Raw genomic sequence first — 22,565 nt, 5'->3', positions numbered from 1 at the left:
TAAATCTGTTCTCCTTCCAAGTGCTGCCTGTGTGCTAAGAGCTCTCAGGCCTCTAAAGGAAGCCCCTCACTGCATACTTTGTGTAGGTAATGTGGACTACTACCCAACCCTCCCAGGACCAGGTCCTGGGTGCACTTGCCATTAAGAGTTCTGCATGAGCACTGGGGTTCAGCTGGAGGGCACTTCGTAAGGATGGGCAAGAGGTCTAACCACAGCACTGCCGGAATCCAACCCAGGAATGAGATCTGCAAAGAAACCTTCAGAAGACCCCTTGGGGCTTCTGACAACCCTCTTTGCGCACCCCCCACCCCTGCCTGAAAGAGTCTGGCAACTGAACGCCTGGTAACGTTCAGATTCCCCTCTGGTTCCGAGAGGGGCTGAGGTCACACTGGTCTTCGGGACAGAGCAGAAGCGCCTCAGAGAAGCTCTGCCAATTCCTGGCGCGCAACTCCCGCCCAGCTCCGCCCCCTAGGAGCCACGGCCCCGCCCCTGCCCAGTGGAGTCCGGGAGAAGTTGCCCCCGCCCCGCGGACCCCGCCCCGCCGCCGCCGCCGCGCGGCTTCTTTCAGCACCGCGGCGCGGACAGCTCCCGGGCGGCCGCTGAGGGGAGGAGGCGCGGTGAGCGGCCAGCCCGGGAGGGCGCCGGGGAGAGCAGCGGAGGAGAGACACAGGCGGGGAGCGGAGCCCCGCGGCCCTCCCCGGGGGCGGCACCCACCCGGAGCCGGACTCCGCTGAGCCCGAGGACAGGAGGACACGCAGGGAGCCGGGGCGCTGGTGGCTACCGGCAGAGGCCTCGGCGGCAAGATGCCGGTTCGCAGGGGACACGTCGCGCCCCAAAACACTTACCTGGACACCATCATCCGCAAGTTCGAGGGCCAAAGTGAGTGTATGTGTTGGGTGGGGGCGCGATCTGGAGCCCTGGCTCGGTGGCAGGAGTGGCTGAACCCCTTTACTAACTTCGACTGGAGAAGGGTGGGGGGTGTCTGACGCTGAATGCAAAATTCTTCCCTTTAATGTCCCTGAACACCTTCTCCTGCTGTGGGCCCTATGTACCGCAAATGTCACCCTCTCTTCCAGAGCACCTTGCGCAGAGTAAGGGCCCCCCTCCTGCCCCTGGGTTGTTTTCTTGCCCCCCCCAAAGCATAACCTCCCCTTCTATCAACATTCTGCTTCTCTCCTGACCTCCGCCCCACTCCCATTTCCTCCAGAGCTTTCCTTGACACCCTCCGTTTCACCTCCTGACCCTAGCCACTCTGGTCTTTCTAGGTCTCCCAGGCCTGGCGCCCATCTGGTCACATCCCTGCTCCCTTTCCCTGCCTCCAGGAAGCCTTGGGCCTCCCTCCCACTTCACTGACCCCATTACTGCCCTGGTCTTCCCAGCATCCCCAGGCCTGACTCCTCTTCCCTCCCTTCTCTGGTCACTGTCTTGCTTCCCCCTCCTTCCCCCTCATTACTCCCAGGAGTTCCATGACCTTCCCCCACGACTCTGGCTTCCTTGGTCTTCCCCCCGCCCCCAATCCTCACCTCCCCTGCTCCCTCATCCTGATCACTGCTCTGCTCCCCCATCTAGATCCCCCGTCACTGCTCCCAAGACTCCCTATGATCTTGCCCTCCCTGCTGCCCAATCCTGGTTGCCATGGGCTTCGCATCTCCCACCTAGGTCGGAAGTTCCTGATTGCCAATGCTCAGATGGAGAATTGCGCCATCATTTACTGCAACGACGGCTTCTGTGAACTCTTCGGCTACTCCCGAGTGGAAGTGATGCAGAGACCGTGTACCTGTGACTTCCTTACAGGCCCCAACACCCCACGCAGTGCCATGTCCCGCCTGGCACAGGCCCTGCTGGGGGCTGAGGAGTGCAAGGTGGACATCCTCTACTACCGAAAGGATGGTGAGGCGCCCTCAGCTCACAGGTTCTGTGAGGCAGGCTTGGCCCCTCTCTTGTCCAGGCCCAATGGCCATGGGAAGGGCACTGACCTAGGGGCCCCAAGGGCCTGGACAAATTCTGCCTCCTCTCTGGGCCTCAGTTTCCTCTCTGTAGGGGGATGTGACGGACACTGGATGCAATGCCTTCTGAGGTCTTTTTCAGAAATCAGGGACTGTGGGGCGATGGTTCAGGGGTAGAGCATTTGACTGCAGAAACCAAGGACCAGGCTGAGCCACCAACTGGTCCAGGCCCCAGGCAGGGCCTCCCACTCCACCATCCCTCCCCCATGTCCCCGGTCTCCTGGCTGTCCACTCTGTCACTGTCAGCCCCAGCTGTCAGGCAGCTGGGACGGAAATTAACCTTTCCTCATCTCCGTCTGCTCTGGGGATTAGGGGAGGAGTCACCCCCTCAGGGCCTCTGTGGCTAGGCAAGGCCTGGGGGCTGCTGGCCGAAAAAGAGGGGTGGGCCTGACTCACCCAGCCCCAGCTCCTCAAGGAGGAAGGGTCTGGCATTTTCCTTGACCTGGAGGCTCATCCAACTGGGGATGCTATTGTCAGCCCAAGCTTACTGTGCACAGAACAAAAGCAGAGGGTAGGGGCTGAGGAGAAATTGTTCTGCAGCCCTTTAAGATCCTTGCCCCAGAACTTCAGGGTCTCCACTGGAACCGGTGCGGGCAGGGAAGAGATCGATGGGAACTAGGATCCTGAAAGCCCCTGTGAAATCACCTGGATCGATGCCTCACCCACCACCCCCCTCCTGCCCCCCAAGCCTGGTCCTGCTTCAGAAGCACCTGGGGCTTGTTTTCCAAAACACACCTTCTGTAGAGAGGGGCTGACTCAGGAATGTGAGGTGAAGCCCAAGCAGGTGTATTTGGAAAAATCTCCCTGACTGTTGGATGTTCTGCCAAATGTAGGAACCACTGGCTTCAGTACATCCCTTCATTTCCCGCATGAGGAAACCGAGGCCCAAGAAAAAGAAGGGACGTGGCCAAGATCCTACTGCTTGGGTGCAAACTGGGACTGGACCCTAAGTTTCTGGATTCTTCCCTCAGAGAGATCTGATCTGAATAATCCCAAGAGGGGAGAAAGGAACCCAACAGCCTCTGTGCTCAGAGGCAGGACTGTTGAGGAAGGAAGACCCAGCAGAGGGTCCTCCATGGGGACAAGTCCTGAGGGTCACTGCAGTGCAGGTAAAGGGCAGGCACCTTAGGACTGGGGCTGAGGGTGCTGACAGCCTGGGTTGCAGGGGCCTGGTGTACACGTGGAGCATGAGTGTAAGTGTGAGCCTGAGCGTGTGTGTGTGTGTGTGTGTGTGTGTGTTTTAAGGGCTTCCAGGTGCTTCTTGGGCAGGTCCAGGCTATCCCTCTGGCTGTCCCCTGCTGCTGTCGCCCATGTGAATGGAGGGGTAGCAATTCGGGAACTAGGGAGAACCTGGCTTAGTTTAGCAGCACTCACAGGGTTAATGAAGTGAGAATATTTTTAAAAGCTGTGACCTCACCTCCTCACATCATTGCAGAGAGGAGGTGACAGTCAAAGGAGTGAGAAGGGTCCCTAGGGAACAGGCTGGGACAGAAGGAAATAATAGAGGACCTCAGGTCCTTCTCGGACCCTCTCCTTGACCCCAGAGCTCTACCTGGGCCCCACAGGGATGAGGCCCGATCACAGACTCCCAGTGATGTCAGATCAGGGCTCTTAGGGTCTCTTCAGCACCTTGCATGTACCTGGGCAAGACCAAGCCTTGACGCTCTGACATCGAGACTCAGGTCTTCAGAACCCTGCTGGGGTCCTCCAGCAATCAGAAAGGACCCTAGAGATCTTAGTCTTGGAGGTCGGCCCTGAGTGAGAATGAAAAATTACCCACATAAATCCCAGTCTACCCCCACTCCCACCCCAAGCCCTTCCTTGTCCTATAGGCCAAGAGCTTGCCCTCTTGGACTTACCCGAAATTGGCCTGAAATCCAGACAAGGGAGCCTCCTGGCCTGCATTCCCCTAAGGGAGGGATGGGATACTCGGTAACTTGTGTTCACCTCCTGGGCCTCTCTCACCCGGCGACTGTGTTTTGTCATATTCCCCGACCTCTCAGAGGCCTGTTGAAGAGCATCCCAGTGGTGATTTCTCCCTCCTCAGGCCAAGACCTCCTTTCCTCCGTCTCCCACTGACTTCGGGGAGGTAGGAAGGGACGCGGCCCTGTACAGAATTCTACCTGGTTTATAATCCTTTTCCTCTAAAGGAGGAACCCACTGACAGTTCTCCAAGTCTGTGTCCGCATAGCTCCACATTGTGCAGCTGTGTAAAGTTGGGTTCGAAGAGGCCAGGGCACTTGGCAAAAATTACCCTATGAGACAGGGCTCAGGGACCCCTGAGAAACTGGCTCTGCTGCCCTCTGCCTTTCGTAGGAAAAGTATGACCCTGAGAGCTAGGAGGAGCAGGGGTGGCTGCAAGACTAGAACCAGTGAGCGTCTGGAAGGGGGATGGAGAGCCCTCAGACCTCCCCCACCCCTGCCCCTGCCCCCACTGCCTGCCTTGGCCGGATCCTCTTCTCCTATGATCCCGCACCAGAGTCCCTTGATCCCCAAGCTGCACTAGAGGAAGCCTGGGGGTCCTCCAGTCCGCAGCTCCAAATAAGAAGGACAGGACAAGGGCTGAGGTCCGGGGCCCCGGTGCTTTCTGCACACTCACCCATGGATGCCAGAAACGCCCAGCGGGGAGGCAGTAGGGAGCAGCTCCCCTCTTAATGGCAGCTTTTGTGGTGCCACCTCCTTCCTGAGAGCTCTCCACATGCTGGAAGGGGTGTGCGAAAAGACGAAGAGACAGGGGCAATAGACGGTGGGGGGGGGGGTCTTGCAGGGGAGGGGCAGGGACCAGGAGAAACTGAAGGAAGGGGGTGTGTCCAAGATGCAGAGAAGAGCAGAGAGAGGTGGGGGGGCCCCGGAGGGCAGGTCCCTGGAAGGGAGAACCAGGCAAAGCCTGTGCCCTCCCCACCTCCCTCCAGGACTGGGGGGTAGGGTACAGGAGCACCACCACTCCTGGGCACAACCTAGGGTGACACACTCACTTCTGATCACAGAGTCACTTGTGAGCAAGGGCAGCTTAGGGACGGGGAAAAGAATGTTCTCAACTTATCCAAACCCTCACAGCCTCCTGTCTCCACACACCCACAGGCAGTAAGCACGAAGGTCGGGTGTCATGCACGACCCCCTCCAACCCTCACTGCTCTGATAGGCTGGTCTTTGGTCCACTCCCAGCCTCAGTTTTCCAAAGATAATAGCATCAGTGGATACAGACTGGGCCTTGGCAGCCCCTGGCAGCATGGAGAGCCTGGAGTCTGCCCTCTGCCTAGCTCTGCCCTTGCCCCGCCCCCTCCCAGGCCTGAACTCTGCAGTTCCAGAAAGTGAAGAAATAGTCTGGCCTGGGGGACAGTGTCTCCGGGCACTGGCCAAGGAGGCTTGCTGGGTAGGTCCCAGTGCCCAAGCCTGGCCATGCCCCAGACTGACAAGAATGCTGGGCTCTGGCCTGAGAGACAGGGATACAACACAGTGAGCCCAGGAGGGGGTCGCTGAGGCGAGGGGGTGGCCTCTCTTTGGTGTGGATGTCTCCCCCAGGGCCCAGTGCAGCAGCTGGCAGATGGCTGCCTGGTGCCTGGGAGTCCAGGAATCTGATCCTGGAGACTCCTGCTCCCAGGGAGGAAAGTGGGAGGGAGAGGCAGCTCAGATGCACCCCAGCACTAACGGTGGGAGGAGGCACCAAGGGAAGTGAGCACCAGAGGGGGTGCGGGGAGAGTGATTCCAGGGGAAGCTGAAGTGATAATACTCCCGCCAGCTGGCCTCCCACCCACTTGCATTACACACATTCTTTCATTCACTCCGTTAACAAACACCACCTGGCACAGGTGCCCGCCGTGGGCAAATGAGGCAGACACAGAGCTGCCTTCTGCTCTTCGTGTGTGTTACCTGAGGCCCCTGCCCCTAGCATCCTGACCCCCAGCTGCAGCTTGACCTGAGGGACATGGGATGACCGGGTGCCATGGAGAAGGCTCAGTGGCATCACCCAGCCCCTAGACTAGGCTCTGGGGTACCTGGCTGTTCGAGCTTGTTTTGTTCCACTCACCTGTGTGAGGGGGACACCCGGGAGCAGAGAAAGAGCAACAGTGGGGCAGTGTTGAGGCCTGGGCTGCCTGGAGGGTGGGAAGAGCGGCAGGAGGGGGCTGTCCTGCCCCCACACTGCCATCTGTCTCCCTCTCCCTCTCCAGACCCCGGCCACTGCCTCACTCTGCCCTGGGACCGAGGCCCCCGCCCCAGGCCTGGAGCAGCAGCCTGGCCTTGCCTCCAGTGTACTCAGCCCCGACAAGCCCCCTCCTCTCTCTGAACTGTTGTGTACTGGGATCCCCACTCCATGTCCCCAGGCAGACCCAGCAGTCAGTTTCTCAGAAGCCCAGAATCTGCAAAACAGGGGTCTGTGTGTGCCCGCCAAGGATGCTCTGGGCACCACCACGGAGCTGGAGGCCTAATGTGCCAGCCGGCTCGGTGCCCAGCACTTAGTGTGTTCTCAACTGCAAGCTCCTCCCAGCGTCTTTGTGGGCCGGGACTATGGGAGCTGAACCCAGGGCCAGCCAGAGCTCCATGGGGTAGGATGCCCGACCTCACCCCCCCACTTAATCCACCCCCATCTGCTCGGCTTTAATTATGGCAGAAGCAAACCTCAAGGTTAAGCCCTGAGCTGAGGCCGAGTGTGGACTCAGGCCCGATGCTACATTATCTCCTAATGAGAAGCTTAGCAGCTCTCTCCACCGCCGCCCTGTGGGTGGGGCACCTGCCGGGTTGTCACCAAGGCTCTGCCCAATAGCTCTGGTCACTTTGCAGGCCTCCTCACTGCCCTCCCTAACTTCCCCCGCCGGGGTCCTGTGACACCCCCTCCCCATGGTGTTCGCAGCCTCCAGCTTCCGCTGCCTGGTGGACGTGGTGCCCGTGAAGAACGAGGATGGGGCCGTCATCATGTTCATCCTCAACTTTGAGGACCTGGCCCAGCTCCTGGCCAAGAGAGGGAGCCGCAGCCTGTCCCAGCGCCTGCTGTCCCCGAGCTTCCTGGGCTCTGGTGAGGCGGGGAGCACGTGGTGGGGGGAGGGGACGGGGACCTGAGCAGAGCGGCTGGTCCCCGGCCTGGCTGCTCTGACCCTGGCCCTGGTTCCAGAGGGCTCTCACGGCAGGCCGGGTACGCAGGGACCTGGCCCGGGCAGGGTCAAGTACAGGACTATCAGCCAGATCCCGCAGTTCACGCTCAACTTTGTGGAATTCAACCTGGAGAAGCACCGCTCGGGCTCCACCACGGAGATCGAGATCATCGCGCCCCACAAGGTGGTGGAGCGGACCCAGAACGTCACCGAGAAGGTCACCCAGGTGCAGTGTGCAGGGCAGGGTGGATGGGGCTGTGCTGGGCCTCGAGGGTCCCCTCTCAGGCCCCAGGCCTGGTCGCCTCAGGGTCTGGGCTGGCAGAGGGAGCCAGCTTGTCCAGCCCCTGGTATCTGGAGCTCCAGGCCTCTTGTCCTGCTTGAGTGTGAGTCTTTAGACTTAAAGGCCTGTCCTGGGGCCACCACTCTGAAGGCCAGCTCTTGGAAACGGGGAGGGTGGAGTCAGCAGAGCCTGGGAATAGTGCCACATCCTAGGCCTGGAGGAGCCTGGGAGGGGAAGACACATAGGTCATGGTGGGTGCCAGCCCAAGGCTCTGCCAGGCCCAGAGAAGGAGCAGCGGGGAGAGGAGGTGTCGGGGCCCCAGCCCTGCCCCCACCCCTTGCCTTTGAGGTGATAGCCCCCACAACAGAATTCTCCTGCAATCGGGGCATCGTCAGCCCCCTTTGCCTGGGCCCCCTGAATGCCTCCCTCCCTCAGTCACTCCTTGACCAGCCCAGGGCAAACCTCCCTGGGTCCCCTGTTCAGCTGACCACACGGTCCCACTCCAGGGAGTCCCCACCTGACCACTCAGAGGGCAATGCAGAGAGCTCTGCCCACAGTTCGGCTTCCCTGCCACTAGCCCTCTCTGTGACCTCAGGCAAGAGACCTTCTGCCCTTACTGGGCTTGGGGGCCTCACCTGGAGGAAAGAGCTGGACCACATGATCTCTGAGGACCCACTGGACACTGGGAATGCTGGCCCCCCTGAGGGGTGCCTAGGCCAGAGCTGATGAGAAGGCACAGGGCCAGGCAGGGGGCCTGCTCCCAGCTTCCCCCAGGACTAAGCTTCAGGATGGGAGCAGTTTGTCCCCCTGCCCCTTTTCACCTGGAGCAGATGGGGGTAGACTCCTTGTGACAAGAACCCTGGGGGGTGCCAGGCTGCAGGTTGGGCAGGACGGTCCAATAGCCTGATCCTGGGCAGCCCACCCAGCACCACACCCCGGGCCCTCGGTGGCAGGGCCATGGGGACTGTTGGCCAGGGGAGTTGTCCATGAGAGAGCTGACTGGGGCCCGTGGTCCCTGCCTTCACCCAACCTGTCCTTCCCCTGACCCTGTCCCTGCCCCCCTGGGCTTCACTGACCTGTGAGGCCTAAGGTGGGGAGGAAGCTGGCAGAGCTCAGGGGCGGGGCTGGCGTGGGCCCAGAGCAGGGAAGTCACACTGCCTCAACCAGAACTCAAAGGGCCTAGGCGCTGTCATCCCACACCTTAGTTGTGCATCCCCCAGGGCCCTGCAGGCCTGGGGACATGGGGCAGGGGCCCTGTGTTGGCCTTGGAGGTGTTGGGGACTAGAGAGGTCTGTGGTGGGGAGGTGGCGCCCCTGTTTAGAAGGGGACTCTTGCCTCTCTCCCCACCTTCCGGCCCACATGTGGACTAAGTGCCGGGCATATGGGAGGGGTGTATGAGGGACACAGGAGTGCAGCCTGCAGGTCAGTAGGGAATAACTGTGCGGTCAGGGTATTTACAAGGAGCAGGAAGAGAATCAAAAATGATGCTTTGAGGGAGTTCCCATCGTGTCTTAGCGGAAACAAATCCCACGCGGAACCATGAAGTTGCAGGTTCGATCCCTGGCCTCGCTCAGTGGGTTAAGGATCCTGCACTGGCCTGAGCTGTGGTGTAGGTTGCAGACACAGCTCGGATCTGGCATGGCTGTGGTGCAGGCCAGCAGCTACAGCTCCAGTTAGACCCCTAGCCTGGGAACTTCCATATGCCACAAGTGCGGCCCTAAAAAGACAAAAGAAAAAAACAAAACAAAACAAAACAAATGATGCTTTGAGTCTGTACAGAGTCTGGGAATGCAAAATAGGAGCAGAAGCCAAGGCTGGGTAGGAGGTCCCCTCAGAGTGGGGACACTACGTCCCCTCCAAGAGGCGTGGATGGCAGATCGGGGACCTCCTGGTTGAAACCAGCCCTTGGGTGGATCTTCTTTATAGAGCTCCCGTCTGCTAATGGATCTGGTTTGGAAGGTCAGAGGCTTACACTGCAGGTTTCCTTACACCAGGACAGCGTGCAGGGCCCTATCAGATGGGGGTGGGGCACGGGATGTCTCAGGCCCCGATCTTGTCGGCAGCGTCAGATGTGTGATGAGCGTGAGGCGGAGGTACTGTGCGGAGTGGCACATGCCCAGCTCCTTTACTCATGACAGCCCCGTGGAGTTGACTGTCCTGTCATCTCCTGCCCGTGAGGGAAGTGAGGCTCCCCGAGGTTGTCAAACTTGCCGTAAGACAGAGACAGCAGAGGCAGACCTGGGATCAACTGGGAGGTCTGGCTTTCAAGACGCCCCAGCCGTCTCGAGTGCTGGGTGGGGTGGGTGGGCAGATCCTACGCTGACCATCGTCTCAGAGGCGGGGCTTAGAGGGCAGAGCAGAGAGGGCTCAGCTGAACCTGAGGATCAAAACCTCCAGGATGGGTGCAAAGGCCTCTGGCTCCCCGGACCTGTCGAGGGCCCAGATTAGTGAAGTGCCTACCCCTAAATTCTATTCTTTCCATGGAAGTCTCTGAGAGTTGGCCCAAGGGAGGGCCCTTGGGAGTGAAGAGGGTATTGTGGGGGTTCCTTGTTCCCACCAGAAACCTCCAAAACCCACAGGGAGGATGGCTCCTCCCCAGCCACCGTCTGCATCCACCCGAGCCTGGCCCTCCGCTGGCCTCCCCCTCCCCCTCCCTCAGCCCCATCCCCACCCACTCCAGGCTGGCCTGTTTCTGAGCAAGTCTGTGAGCTTCAAACCTGGAGTCACTACAGGCAGAGCTGTGCCCTCCTCTGGACACCCCCTCCCCTCTGCACTCCCTCCCGCCGCCCTCGTCTGCTGGTGAACTTACCCCCACATACCTGCTGCGACCCGTCTTTACCTCATCCCCTTCAGCCTGCCCCGCCCCCCCGGCCCACCCTCTCCCACATCTCCCTTGCTCTAGGCCTCACCCCTCCATGTCCACCCCTCCCAAACCCATCTTGCCAGCGGTGGCCACCCTGCTCATCACCCGTGGTCCCCAACCCCAGGTCCTGTCCCTGGGGGCGGACGTGCTGCCTGAGTACAAGCTGCAGGCGCCGCGCATCCACCGTGGGACCCTCCTGCACTACAGCCCCTTCAAGGCCGTGTGGGACTGGCTCATCCTGCTGCTGGTCATCTACACCGCCGTCTTCACGCCCTACTCGGCCGCCTTCCTGCTCAGCGACCAGGACGAGTCTCGGCGTGGGGACTGCGGCTACACCTGCAGCCCGCTCACCGTGGTGGACCTCATCGTGGACATCATGTTCGTCGTGGACATTGTCATCAACTTCCGCACCACGTACGTCAACACCAACGACGAGGTGGTCAGCCACCCCCGCCGCATCGCCGTCCACTACTTCAAGGGCTGGTTCCTCATCGACATGGTGGCCGCCATCCCCTTCGACCTGCTCATCTTCCGCACCGGCTCCGATGAGGTGAGCAGACCCCACTTGGGCGGCCCGCTGCGGCCGCCCCTGTGCCTGGGGTGCAGACAGGACCTGTATCGGGCCCCTTTGCCAAAGCGAATGGAGGCGGAAAGTGGGCCTCAGACACCTGTGGTCTCTTAGCCCTGGAGAAGGGGGAGCGGAGGCTGCCCCCCGGCCTGCCTCCCTGGGCTCCAGAATCCTGCCCCATCCGGGCGCCCCTGTGGTCCCAGCCCCTCGTGCTGACTTATAAACTGCCCTCACCCTGGAGCCAGAAATGGAATCCACAGGCTGCCCCTCAATGCAGCCTGAACCCCTTCTCAGCCTCAGCCCCCTCCACTCCCACTGTGCCCACTCTGCTCGCCTTAGCTGACGGGAGGGCATTTTCATGCTTTTCTCTCCCACTATGTTTTTGCCCCACCTTCTTGGGATCAGCTTTCCTCTCATACCGGCTCTGCCTCCTGCGTTCCAGTCTTCCCCCAATCCAAGTCCCCAGCCTGTCCAGCACGGGATGTCCCTTGTGACTTCTTGCTCCCATGCCCGCTCACTCCCAGCAAATCTATCCCCAGGTCCTCTCCCCTTCTTTCCACCTGCGCTGGCCCTGCCTGGACACTGAGTGGCCTTCTTACCCACCTCTGCCCCAGGCCCACCCCACCAGCCTCACCCCTGCACACAGAGGCCAGGGCGAGTTTCACATCACTTACCTGCCCCTGCCCCTGCCCCTCATCCGACCCAGTCCTCAGAACCTTCAAAGGCTCCCGTGTGGCTTGGAATAAAAGCCATGTTTTCTTCGGACCCTGTGGCCACAGCAGCAGCCCCTGCCCACCTTCCAGGCTCATTCCTCACTACTCCGTGGTCTTCCACTCTGAGCTCCCGCTGTAGCACCATCCCAGTTCCCACGTGGACTGTGCCATTTCACCCCTCCATACCTTTGTTCCTGTGCCTCCTGTGCCTGGAATGCCCTTTCCCTCTCCCTCCTGTCTGCCTGAAGACCCAGCCTCATCTCTCAAGACTCAGCTGCTGTGTCACCTCCTCTAGGAAGCCTTCTGCCCTGCTCTAAAGACTTGACCTCCCCTTCCTCCATGCTCCCCTTGGACTTCTGTCCTAGCAACCATAACCCTATTTTGAGCTTTAGGCTGAGAGCTTCTTAAGGCCCTGCACTGTGCCCCACTGCCAAGAGCCAGGCCCAAAGCAGGTTCTCCGTGTTTGTTGTATGACTATGTGACCACAAATGAGTTAACATGGTCCTAAGCACAGCCTTTCGAGGGCTGACCCTCAGCCCCATGGCCCCCTCCTCGCCTCTCCAGACCACAACCCTAATCGGGCTGCTGAAGACAGCAAGGCTGCTGCGGCTGGTGCGGGTGGCTCGGAAGCTGGACCGCTACTCGGAGTACGGGGCAGCTGTGCTCTTCCTGCTCATGTGCACCTTTGCGCTCATCGCGCACTGGCTGGCCTGCATCTGGTACGCCATCGGCAACGTGGAGCGGCCCTACCTGGAGCCCAAGATCGGCTGGCTGGACAGCCTGGGCGCACAACTCGGCAAGCGCTACAATGGCAGTGACCCAGCGTCGGGCCCCTCGGTGCAGGACAAGTATGTCACAGCCCTCTACTTCACCTTCAGCAGCCTTACCAGCGTGGGCTTCGGCAACGTCTCGCCCAACACCAACTCTGAAAAGGTCTTCTCCATCTGCGTCATGCTCATCGGCTGTGAGTGCTACCTCGTGTCCCAGGCCTAAGCCGCGGAATTCCAGTTTCAGTTTTGTAATGATATAACCCAATCACAACACGTGTGAGAGGCAGATCTTCAGTTTGTAGCACAATGAAATTATGCTTAAGTGTACACCAACTATATGTAGAATTTAACACCCGTAGAGCCCTCGCTATATGCCAGGGACCAGAGCCCGCTACATCATTTTCAGAGCTCAGGGTAAATTGAAAATGTGGATTCTTTTGTTTAAAAATTATTGAGAATTTTAAGACCATGACAGCAAAGCATTAAACTAAGCCTAAAGCCCTTCTTAGCACAGGTGCATGCCCATGAAGGCGCCCCCCGACCCCGGGCACTTTTCTGAGTGCTGGTCAGAGGCCCCCACCTGGTCCCCATCACTACCTCCCGAGGGCCATAGTGTTAGCCCAGTTTACAGACCAGGAACCTGAAGGCCCTAACTTGCCACGACTTACACGGAAAGACCCAGTTCCAGCCTGGGGGCTGCTCCCAGGGCTGTGTGCGCTCAGCCTGCCTGCCTCAAGACACCCGGTCTAGGAACACAAGAGGCAGTGTGGAATTTTACACGTAGATGAAGTTGTCATGTTCAGAGTATTTAGAGATGTGAAAGCCCAGAAAAACAAAAACAAGGGGAAAAAAATGGGTGAAAACAAGAGACCAAGAGTTTTCCCTTTATTATATTTTTACAACTTGCAAGAGAAAACAAATCTGAACTAAAAAAAATGCCCTAGTTCTTTCTTCTTAGGAGTTTGGCCTCTGGGCCAGGAAGATGCCAAGAGGCACAGGGCAGAAGGGGGAGGGCAGGAAGCCCAGGGACCTTTGGCCCTCATAGTCCCTGGTGCCCTCCGGGGCACTTGTGATGTTGCCCTGGACAGAGTGGGGGGGGTCCTTGACTGAAGGCCTCCAAGGAGAGGGAGGCCTGGAGCAGGCCCTGGGGTGGTGTGGCCTGGTGGGGATGCCCAGGAGCTCAGCCCCGGCTCCCCGTACCTGCCCCAGCCCTCATGTACGCCAGCATCTTTGGCAACGTGTCCGCCATCATCCAGCGCCTGTACTCGGGCACGGCGCGCTACCACACCCAGATGCTGCGAGTCAAGGAGTTCATCCGCTTCCACCAGATCCCCAACCCGCTGCGGCAGCGCCTGGAAGAGTACTTCCAGCACGCCTGGTCCTACACCAACGGCATCGACATGAACGCGGTGAGTCCCCGCCGCCCTGTCCGGCTGACCCAGCTCAAGTACCAACCCTGGCCAACGCCGGGGTGGGGGTGGGGGTGGGGGGATGGGCTAGGCCAAGGTCTCGCAGGTGCAGAGCGTCCCGGAGCCCTCCCCACCCACTCCCCCGGCCTCACGCTGGATGCGACCACTCGCCTCGCAGGTGCTGAAGGGCTTCCCCGAGTGCCTGCAGGCCGACATCTGCCTGCACCTGCACCGCGCGCTGCTGCAGCACTGCCCGGCCTTCCACGGCGCCAGCAAGGGCTGCCTCCGCGCGCTCGCCGTCAAGTTCAAGACGACGCACGCGCCGCCCGGGGACACGCTGGTGCACCTCGGCGACGTGCTCTCCACACTCTACTTCATCTCCCGCGGCTCCATCGAGATCCTGCGCGACGATGTGGTGGTGGCCATCCTAGGTGGGTGGGGCGGGGAGGCTCAGGCCGGCGGGGGGAGGAGATGTCCCGCCGACCGGGCCATTCCTGATGGTGATGGTGGCTCCTTTTCTGACCTGCCATGTGCTGAGCATGTGCCTCAGAGAGCTTTCTATCCAGCTCAGTGAATCCTTAAAACAAAGAGCTGCCCCAGGCCCCATTTTCCTGATTGGGAAGTTGAGGCTCAGAGGACTCATGCTGGTAGGTGGACAAGCAGGGGTTCCAGGGCTATGGGTCCGACTCAGACGTCCAGACAGGTTCCTACCTTCTCCCACCCTTGAGAAGCTCAGGGTGAAAGGGCAGGGGCTTGTCTTGGGTAGAGGGGGGTGGTCCCCAGTTTCATCCGGTGCTGCTGCAGGGACAGCTGGACACTTCGGAGGAAGGATAGGGGCAGTGGGTAGGGACAGATTTGGGGCGCACAAGCCACAGACCTCAGGCAGGTCACTTCACCTGCCTAAGATGCTTCTCATCTTCCTCGAGTTCCCCCCGACCTCAGCCCACCCCAGCCCCTGACCGGGCTGTCCGCCTCACCCTCTCTTTGTCCCGGTGGCGGGCTCTCCTCCACCCCTCTGCCCAGCCTCCCTCTGCCCTGCCCTCGGCAGGTGTTCACCAAGTGTGATGCTTGCTCTCTTCTCCCACTGCACCCTCACTTGGGCCCACTCCTTGCTCCCATGATCTCAGCCTTACCTAAGCCACAAGGACCCAGTGCTCTGTCCTGTCCCCAGTCTTTCCTTAGACTGGAATATTCCATTCGTTCCTGGGCATGGCCGCCCTTCTATTCTCTAGGCAGACCAGACAGCGTATCTCAATCTGAAATCATCATCTTCCCTCGAAAGCCACTCCATTGGCATCCCCATCACTGGGAACCGTCCACTGCCTGGGCCAGAGACCTGGGTGTCAACCAAGGGAGCACTTCTCCTTTCCTGCCCCACCCCCGCCATCCAGGTAGCCTCCGAGCCCCATCTGTTCCCCTCATCAATACCTCTCTGCCCTATACCTGTCTCCTTGTCCCTGCCTGGGTCCAGCCCTCATTGTGTCCTCCCTGGGCAGGTGTCCGGAGCTCCTCTCCCATGGCCCTGAATCCGGTCTTACCCCCATGGTCGTCTTCCACCTTCTACCAGTGATCTGGAATTCCCATCTGTGCATAGTCCTCTTCTGCTCAAAATCCTTCCATGCCTCCCCATGATAAATGTAAACCCTGCGTGGGGCATGCACAGCCTCCCCGTTCTGGGCACCCCAAGTCCTGCCACCCCCCTGGCAGTTCTTGCTCCCGCCATACCACTGCTTCGTTCTCTAAACCTGCCCATCTGTCACACCTCCAGGCCTTTGCCCGTGCTGCCACCCTGCTCAGATCACCTACCTTGCACCCCTGCCGGGCAGGCGCCAGTCATCCTTCAAGGCTTGGCTCGCGCGTGGGTTCCTCTATGAGCCCTTCCCTCACTCCCAGCCGAGCTTAGAAGTACCATCCATGTGGGAGAGATAATTATTATTAATAATTAAGAAGCCAGTCCAATTTAAGTTTCAGCTAGAGACATGAACTCCTTTCATTTTGTCCTGAGTGGAAATGGACATTAGGTCATAATCCTTCATCTACTGGGAAACCATCACTTTATAATGTTGCCTGGATCTCCAGCTTCTGGGTTTCATATGCGGCTCTGAAGGAGCCCCTCCTTCTCTAAGCCCCAGTCCCCTCCTCAGCCCCCAGGCTCTTCTCCTGTTCTCTGGGGGCACACTCCCTGGCCTCCGTCACCATCGTGCACACCGTTAGTGCCCCTCGTGTGGTATCGCCAGCCTGAGGGGGCCGGAAGTTCCCGTGGGGAGCCGACCTCCAAGTAATGGTGGTCCCTGGCCTCCCTGCCCTGGGCTCTCTGCCCCCAGCCTTGACTGTGCTGCATGGACACCTGGACTGCCTCTCTCCTGGGCGCCCAGTCCTTCTAGATTCTCACAACCCAGCCCCTACTGCAGTTGCCCTGGAAGTCCCGCTCCCTGCTCCCAGCGCCTCCCGGTGGAATGGGCCCCTCCCTCCTCTGCAGCCCCGTTGCTCTCGGCTCTCCCCCATTCTAAGGCTCTAGAGAGCATTCTGTAATCTGTCTCTCGGGGATTGGGGGCTCCTTGTGGGTGGGACAGCATTTTATTCACATTTACAGCCTGTGGCCAGTGCCAGGAGGGCCCAGTATCCTCACCTCGCGCCCCACATCCAGCCCAGGACCACCCTGTGACATTTGTCCTGCCCAGAGCCTTGCATCCACCCATCTTGTGCTGCTTCCGCTTGCTATTCGAGGCACTTCCTCAAGCATCCTGTCTGCTCCTCTGGACACCTAGTGGGGTAGACAAGGCAGATCTGTTTATGCCCACTTGAGACGTGAGGACCCTGGGGTCCAGAGAGCAGAAGTGGCTTCCCCAGGCTTCCTCTGCTAGGGCCATGCTGGTTACAGTGGCCGTGGAACACAGAGAGAGGCCTCAGCCCTGCCCAGGGAGCTGGCCGCTCCTGACCCTGGGTTCCCTCCACTCTCACAGCCCCAAGGCAGGCTGAGAGAGGAAGAGGTTGGACAGGGGCCTTTAGTATCCCCACTGCCCAGTGTCCCCTGGGAAGGGGATAGTAGGGGCAGTTTCGAAGCAAGTGGAAGACAGGAGGGGGGATCCTGCTAGAGGGCAGGCCTGAGGGGTGTGGAGGTAGTGAGGGGACCCCCATGCTGGGGTGGGAGGGGTCTCTGCAGAACTCGGAGAACAAGAGAAGGGCCCATGCCACCCTCAGCTAGTGCACCCAGCCTTGTTCCCGAGCTTGATCCTGAGCACCAGGCCCCAGCCTGGCAGGATCCCTGGAGCGGGGGGGGGCGGGGGTCATGGTTAAGAGGTCCTCAGGGAGGCGCCTCGGAAGAGAGCTGGGAGCCAGGCCCTAGAGACCCCCACCCCTCTGGCCAGCAGGGAAGAATGACATCTTTGGGGAGCCTGTTAGCCTCCACGCCCGGCCGGGCAAGTCCAGTGCAGACGTACGGGCCCTGACCTACTGTGACCTGCACAAGATCCAGCGGGCAGACCTGCTGGAGGTGCTGGACATGTACCCCGCCTTCGCAGACAGCTTCTGGAGTAAGCTGGAAGTCACCTTCAACCTGCGGGACGTGAGTCTGGACTGGGTGGGCTGGGGAGGGTGGCCCTCGGCCAGCTGGCAACGGGCAGTGTCCAGGCAGCCTGCCAAGAGCTTGGCCTGCCTGGCCTGAGGGGACCCATCTGACCACTTCCCTTCCTTTCAACCTCCTCCTGCATCCTCTGCCATCATTTCTTCTGTGCCCACCATGGCCAACATAATGCTAAGTATGGGCATAGCTACCAGGTATGGAGCACGAACTGCGTGGCAAGCACTAGCTTCCTTTTGCATGATCTCATTGAGTCTTCTTGCAAATTGTGTGGTTATTCCCATTTTCCAGATGAGGAAACCGAGGGTTATATCAGACAAATGACCAAAGCCACACAGCCATACAGCAAACCATAGAATCAGTGGCACAGCCAAAGTGGGACTCAAGTCTGTGCAGCTCCATGGTCCGGGCTTTTCCCGCCACATCCTACTAAGCTGCAGGGAGGGGTGCCTGCCCCCTAAGAGCTCCTGGTGCCAGTCCCAGAGGTATAGACAGAGCAGGCTCTCCCCTCCAGCTTACCTCTCAGTGGTGATTATAACAACTCAGGAAAAAGAAAACCCTCCACAGTTAACTAACCAGGGGGTCTCAGGGGTGTGCAAGGAGACCAAGTGTCTGTGGCGCTCAGGGTTGCTGAGAAGTGGGCCAGCCAGTACAGAGTGGAAGTGCCCAGAAGGGGCTGTGGCGGCGGGGGTGGGGGGGAGCCTGGCATGCCTAGCAGGAGCAGTAGTGGCTGAGGCCCTGAGCCCCCCACTCCAGCCTGGCCCCGCCCCACGCCTAGCTTCTGGAGGGAGGCAGGTTTCTGTGCTCCCCACGACAGCCCTCCCCACCCTGCTCCCTCTGCTGTCTCCCCCCCTGCCCCAGTCTCTCCCCTTCCCACCTGGTCTGTCTAGGACAGATCTTAGAAGGTCCCTGCCTCGGGGAGGGCAGCTGCTAGGAGCCATCAGGGGGCCCAAGGGCTCAGTGGCTGGACACCAGGGCAAGAAAGATGTGATTTCCATGGCCTGGGACCCTGGCTTTTACTGTGCCAGGAGGCAGGGTGCTGCCAGGGGTGCTGCGGAGGGCACCCCCTGCATGGACTGGGACTTCTAGACCCCGTCTCCTCAGAGGAAATTCTCCCATTGGCCCGCGCCGAGGCCGGGGCACCAACGCACCGAGAAATCGGGGACAGCTCCTCTGTCCCCCACCCCAGCCTCTCCCAAGACTCCGAGGGGTCTGCGCCTCTCCAAGCGCCCATTCATCTTCCGCCCATCTGCACGGGAGGGCAGCTGCCCGGAGCGCGGCGGGGGAGCCTAGCCACCTGTCCCCACTTTCTTACCTAGTTGCCACAGGGCCACTGGGGGAGGACGGCAGGGGAAGGCCAAGAGGCCCCAGCCCAGCTTTGTTTCTTGATGCTCTTGTTCCCCACAAGGCAGGCGGAGGTCTCCAGTCATCACCCCAGCAGGCTTCAGGCAGCCAGGACCACCAAGGCTTCTTCCTCAGTGACAACCAGTCAGGTGAGCAGAGCCAGCCCCCAGCAGTGTCCGTCCCTCCGAAGCCCCTGCCCAGCCCCCTCCCCATCATGCCTCCCCTGGGAGAGGCCTCCCCAGTCCCTTAGTGAGTGGAAAAGGGCGCCCTCCCGAGGCTCCGAGCTAGAGGCCCTCGTACCCTTCCTCCCCTTGTGTCCTCAGAGCCTGAGTGAGGGCTGCCCCCAGGGCTGGAACCCAGCCAGCCCCCTGGGGCTCCACCTCCAGGCACCAAGGGACCCACTGGGCTGCAGCTCCCTGGACAGTGAGGCCAGGGCTGGACGTGCCCGCCCAGCCGGCCCCCTGAAGCTGGGGCCCCAGCCCCCCTCCCAGGGCTACAACCTTTTGGGTCCTGGAAGCCAGACCTCTTTGGGGGCAGGACCTCGTACTCCAGGGCACCCAGGTAAGGAGATCCTCTCCTCCCACCCTGTGTCCCCACGGCAGGTAGGGGGAGGGGCCTGGGCTCTGCTCTGGAAGGTCAGGCCTGTGGAAGCAGCTGGACCAAAGCTCAAGCTTCCCTCCCCACCACCCCCTTCGCCCCCACCCTGCCCCAGCAGGTGCAGCCCCTTCCCTGAGCATCTCAGATGCATCTGGCCTCTGGCCTGAGTTGCTGCAGCAAGTGCCCCCAAGGCCAAGTCACAGCCCCCCAAACCCTCAAGGAGACCCAGACTGCTGGCCTCGGGAGCTAGGTTCCAGGCTAGAGCAGCTCCAGGCCCAGATGAACAGGTGAGTGACCTGCGGGTCGGGAATGGGGACACCTACGGAGGGCAAGACTGGCGGCAGGCTAAGCATGGGTGCCCCCTCCTGGTGCCTCAGAGACATCGCTGGGCGCCCCTTGGGTTTTAGAATGGCCAACCCCATTTAGCTGCAGACCTCCTCATCCCTGTCACTAAGCCCAAGTCCTTGGATGACTTGGCCCAGAAAACCCTGGAACACGCCAGGGAAGCCTTCTGGGGGGAGGGGCATAGACGCATGCAGAAATGAATGCTATGGGCCCTTGGAAAGGGGGTGTGCCTGTGGATGGCAGGGCTGTGGTGGCAGAGTGAGGGCTTAGGGGCAGTACGGTCCTAAGTTCAAATTCTGGCTCTGCAACTTACCAATATGGTATACAAATTACTTAACCACCCTGGCCTCAGCTTACCCTTTGGTGAAATGGGAATAATCAGAAGACCCATGTCGGAGCTTCATTATGAGGACTAAGTGCTGTGTGCACGGTGCCTGGTCACTGTTATTATCGGAGTCTGGGATGTGTTCGGGGAATCTGGGGCTGTGGATTATAGCGGGGAAATAGCTTCATCCAGCAGGAACAGCCTGCAGGCTACAAAATGGAGAGCTGCCCTCAGGCAACCCTGCCCCTGCCCCTGACTGTGGTGTTCCGACTGGCAGGCTGGAGTCCCGGATGTCCGCAGACCTCAGCCGCATCCTGCAGCTCCTTCAGCAGCCCTTGCCCCAGGACCACACTGGCTACATTCTGGGAGCCCCTGCCTCCAATGACCTGGCCTTGTTTCCTGTGAGCTCAGTGACTCAGAGGCCAGGAGCTGGACTACCCCAGGGCGATGTGCCCCCTGCACAGGTAAGCAGGTGAGGGGATCCCCAGGGGGTTGCCTGGAGGCGGCTTCCTGTCTTCCCCCACCCCTAATTTGGTCTCAGTGGGTGTCCAGCCCTGGGTCTCCATGGCATGAGAGAAGCTGTGTCTTCTCTGATCCTCCCTTGTGGTCTAGTCATGACAGGCTGCCTGGACAGGTGGTGGCAGAGCCCAGACTGTGACCGTGACCCCCACGTCGGGTCAAAAGCAGCAGGACACAGCTCCCATCAGGTCCCATCCCTGAAGTCAGGGTGGCTGGGGAGGCTCCCCACACTGCGTGCCTCCCTCTTTCTTGCCCCTTCCAGACCCCAAGCTATGGTGACTCAGATGAATGGAGCCTGAAGCGCAGCAACTCCTCCTCCAAGCTGCCCCCTCTGGCTATGGACATAGACAAAACTCTGACACTGTGTTCTGAAGAGGAGCAGCCTGAGGGGCTCCTGTCACCCCTGGCCTCCCCTCTGCATCCCCTGGAGGTACAGGGACTCGTCTGTGGCCCCCGCTTTCCCTCCCTCCCTGAACACCTCAGCTCTGTCCCCAAACAGCTGGAGGTCCAGAGACATGGCTCAGATCCTGGATTTGCAGGGAATTAGAGCCACTGAACCCCAAGATAAAAGACGCCATGAAGGAACTGAAGGTGGGTGAGGTGACAGTTAAGGATTTAGGGACGCCTCTGAGAACCATTCACCTAGAGTAGCTACAAATGGCCAGTCCAGGTGACCCAGGATGGCATGGATGAAGAGGCTCAGGACTTTTCTGACACCCCCCCCGCCCCCCCGCCACCGCCGGGGTTGTTTAGGTGGCCGGCCTGGTGGGGGTGGGTGAGCTTAGATGTGGAGGTAGCTTATGGGACAGAGGGGCCTGTGAAGAAAGGAGACACTTCTGATCTTCTGTGTGACGGCCTTGCTCTGTGCTGGGTACAGTCACCTCCCCGCTCAGAACTCTCCCCACCACACAGCCCAGCCCCCATGGCTGGTCAGGACCTCCTGCTGAGAGCCTGTGAACCAGCTGGAGGTGAAAGTGTCCTCTGCAGAGGACTCAGCAGGGCACAGAGCTCCAGCTCCCAGCCACTCTGCCCCTGATGGTTCTGTGATGACCTTGGGACCTAGTGGGCAGTGCCGCATCTCACAGCTAATAAAGTCTGCACATTTCATGTCGGGCTGGGCGTGTAACGTTCCTGAGGGTCCTTGATTGGGCTGTAACTCTGCCAGCTGTGGTCGCCTCCAAGTCCTTCTCCCAAGGAGCTGTGTGTTGGGGACCTGAATGTGGCTGCGGGGGGCTTTTAGGCACACTGGGGTGAAGGGAAGCAGAGCAGTGCCGGCTTGGTGGCCATAGGGAATCGTGACCACAGCCAGCACTTTTAAGGCACTCACTCTGTGTTTGTGGGCACCAGGCTGACTGTGCTGCAGATACGAGTTCATCAACTCTTTATAACAACCTTACAGGGCCGGTATTATCATCCCCAGTTTAGAGGTGATGAATCTGAAGCAGAGAGAGACTAAGAACTTTACCCAAGCAAGAGGGGGAACTTTTTGGGGGTTGTTCTGTTCCTGACCTAATTGCTGATTACATGACTGCGTCTCAGGTTGTAAAAATATGTACAGTTTCTATGTGTAAATTATACTTTGATTTAAAATAGAGTATTTTCCAAAAATATAGGCAAAGGAGACATAATTTCAACCCAGATGGTCTTGTTTGAGAACACATGCAGTTAAGTATCCCACTGAAATGGACTGTTGTCAAAAAGTCACTGGTCCTGTCCTTTTTCAGTACTCCCTAAAAAAATTTTGAAAATGTATCCCCCAGCCCACATTTTTAGTTAACATCTGAAGTATTTTACTGATGTGCTTAAAGGGTTGCAAAGGACATAATTTACAGAGTATTGTAAATATTGACTTTTTATAACATGTTTAATTTATATTGCTTTATTTCAATCCCAGTAACAGTGATTAAGAAGCCAAAATCATTCATTTTAAAAACAGAACAAGCTCTTCTTTAACGTCGTTCCTTTTTTTGTACTCATCATTTCACTCTATTCCATCCGCAGTTTATCCAACATGTAATTTATTTCCATGCTTGAAAGTCTACTACTAATAACCTTATCATATCTACTTGTAACACATATATATAAATTGAAATTTTAAAATTGTTTCTAACCTAAGACTTTAAGGGTTACACTTATTAGTACTGAGTTGTTCAAAACAA

At 59.2% G+C, this 22,565-nt stretch overlaps 1 protein-coding gene across 7 annotated transcripts; it reads left to right on the top strand.

Annotated features, from left to right (window-relative positions):
• Positions 1-632: 632 nt before the first annotated feature.
• KCNH6 (potassium voltage-gated channel subfamily H member 6) lies at positions 633-22,363 on the top strand. 7 transcript variants are annotated; one of them, XR_014820987.1, is made up of 14 exons: positions 633-879; positions 1,660-1,890; positions 6,856-7,017; positions 7,114-7,319; positions 10,361-10,786; positions 12,082-12,481; positions 13,497-13,696; positions 13,875-14,127; positions 17,068-17,261; positions 18,685-18,769; positions 18,968-19,181; positions 19,336-19,504; positions 20,165-20,351; positions 20,669-21,513. XR_014820987.1 is itself a non-coding variant. In XM_084984107.1 (14 exons), exons 1-14 carry the CDS (start codon positions 804-806, stop codon positions 20,951-20,953), a joined length of 3,087 nt encoding a protein of 1,028 aa, XP_084840233.1. In that variant the 5' UTR covers positions 633-803; the 3' UTR covers positions 20,954-22,363. The 7 variants fall into 7 exon arrangements, 4 of the variants coding, with proteins under 4 accessions (XP_084840233.1, XP_084840232.1, XP_084840236.1 ...); XM_084984107.1 differs by having other exon boundaries at positions 18,689-18,769; positions 19,333-19,504; positions 20,669-22,363; XR_014820989.1 differs by lacking the exon at positions 18,968-19,181 and having other exon boundaries at positions 18,689-18,769; positions 20,669-22,363.
• The last annotated feature ends 202 nt before the right edge of the window (positions 22,364-22,565 follow it).

The sequence above is a fragment of the Sus scrofa genome, chromosome 12 (genome assembly GCF_054392235.1).
Source record: "Sus scrofa isolate SSC_HxYL_T2T_F1_AM1 chromosome 12, Sscrofa_HxYL_maternal_Yorkshire_Landrace_v2.0, whole genome shotgun sequence".
Taxonomy (NCBI): Eukaryota; Metazoa; Chordata; class Mammalia; order Artiodactyla; family Suidae; genus Sus; species Sus scrofa.
The sequence above is the reverse complement of the archived record's forward strand: the minus strand, read 5'-3'. Positions and strand labels throughout refer to the sequence as shown.

Excerpts from the sequence above, each read along its gene's own strand:
- KCNH6 (XM_084984106.1), top strand. The coding sequence starts at position 804 with ATGCCGGTTCGCAGGGGACACGTCGCGCCCCAAAACACTTACCTGGAC. Across the intron at positions 7,018-7,113 it reads CCCGAGCTTCCTGGGCTCTG|AGGGCTCTCACGGCAGGCCG; the intron begins GTGAGGCGGGGA and ends CCCTGGTTCCAG. Across the intron at positions 14,128-17,067 it reads TGTGGTGGTGGCCATCCTAG|GGAAGAATGACATCTTTGGG; the intron begins GTGGGTGGGGCG and ends TCTGGCCAGCAG.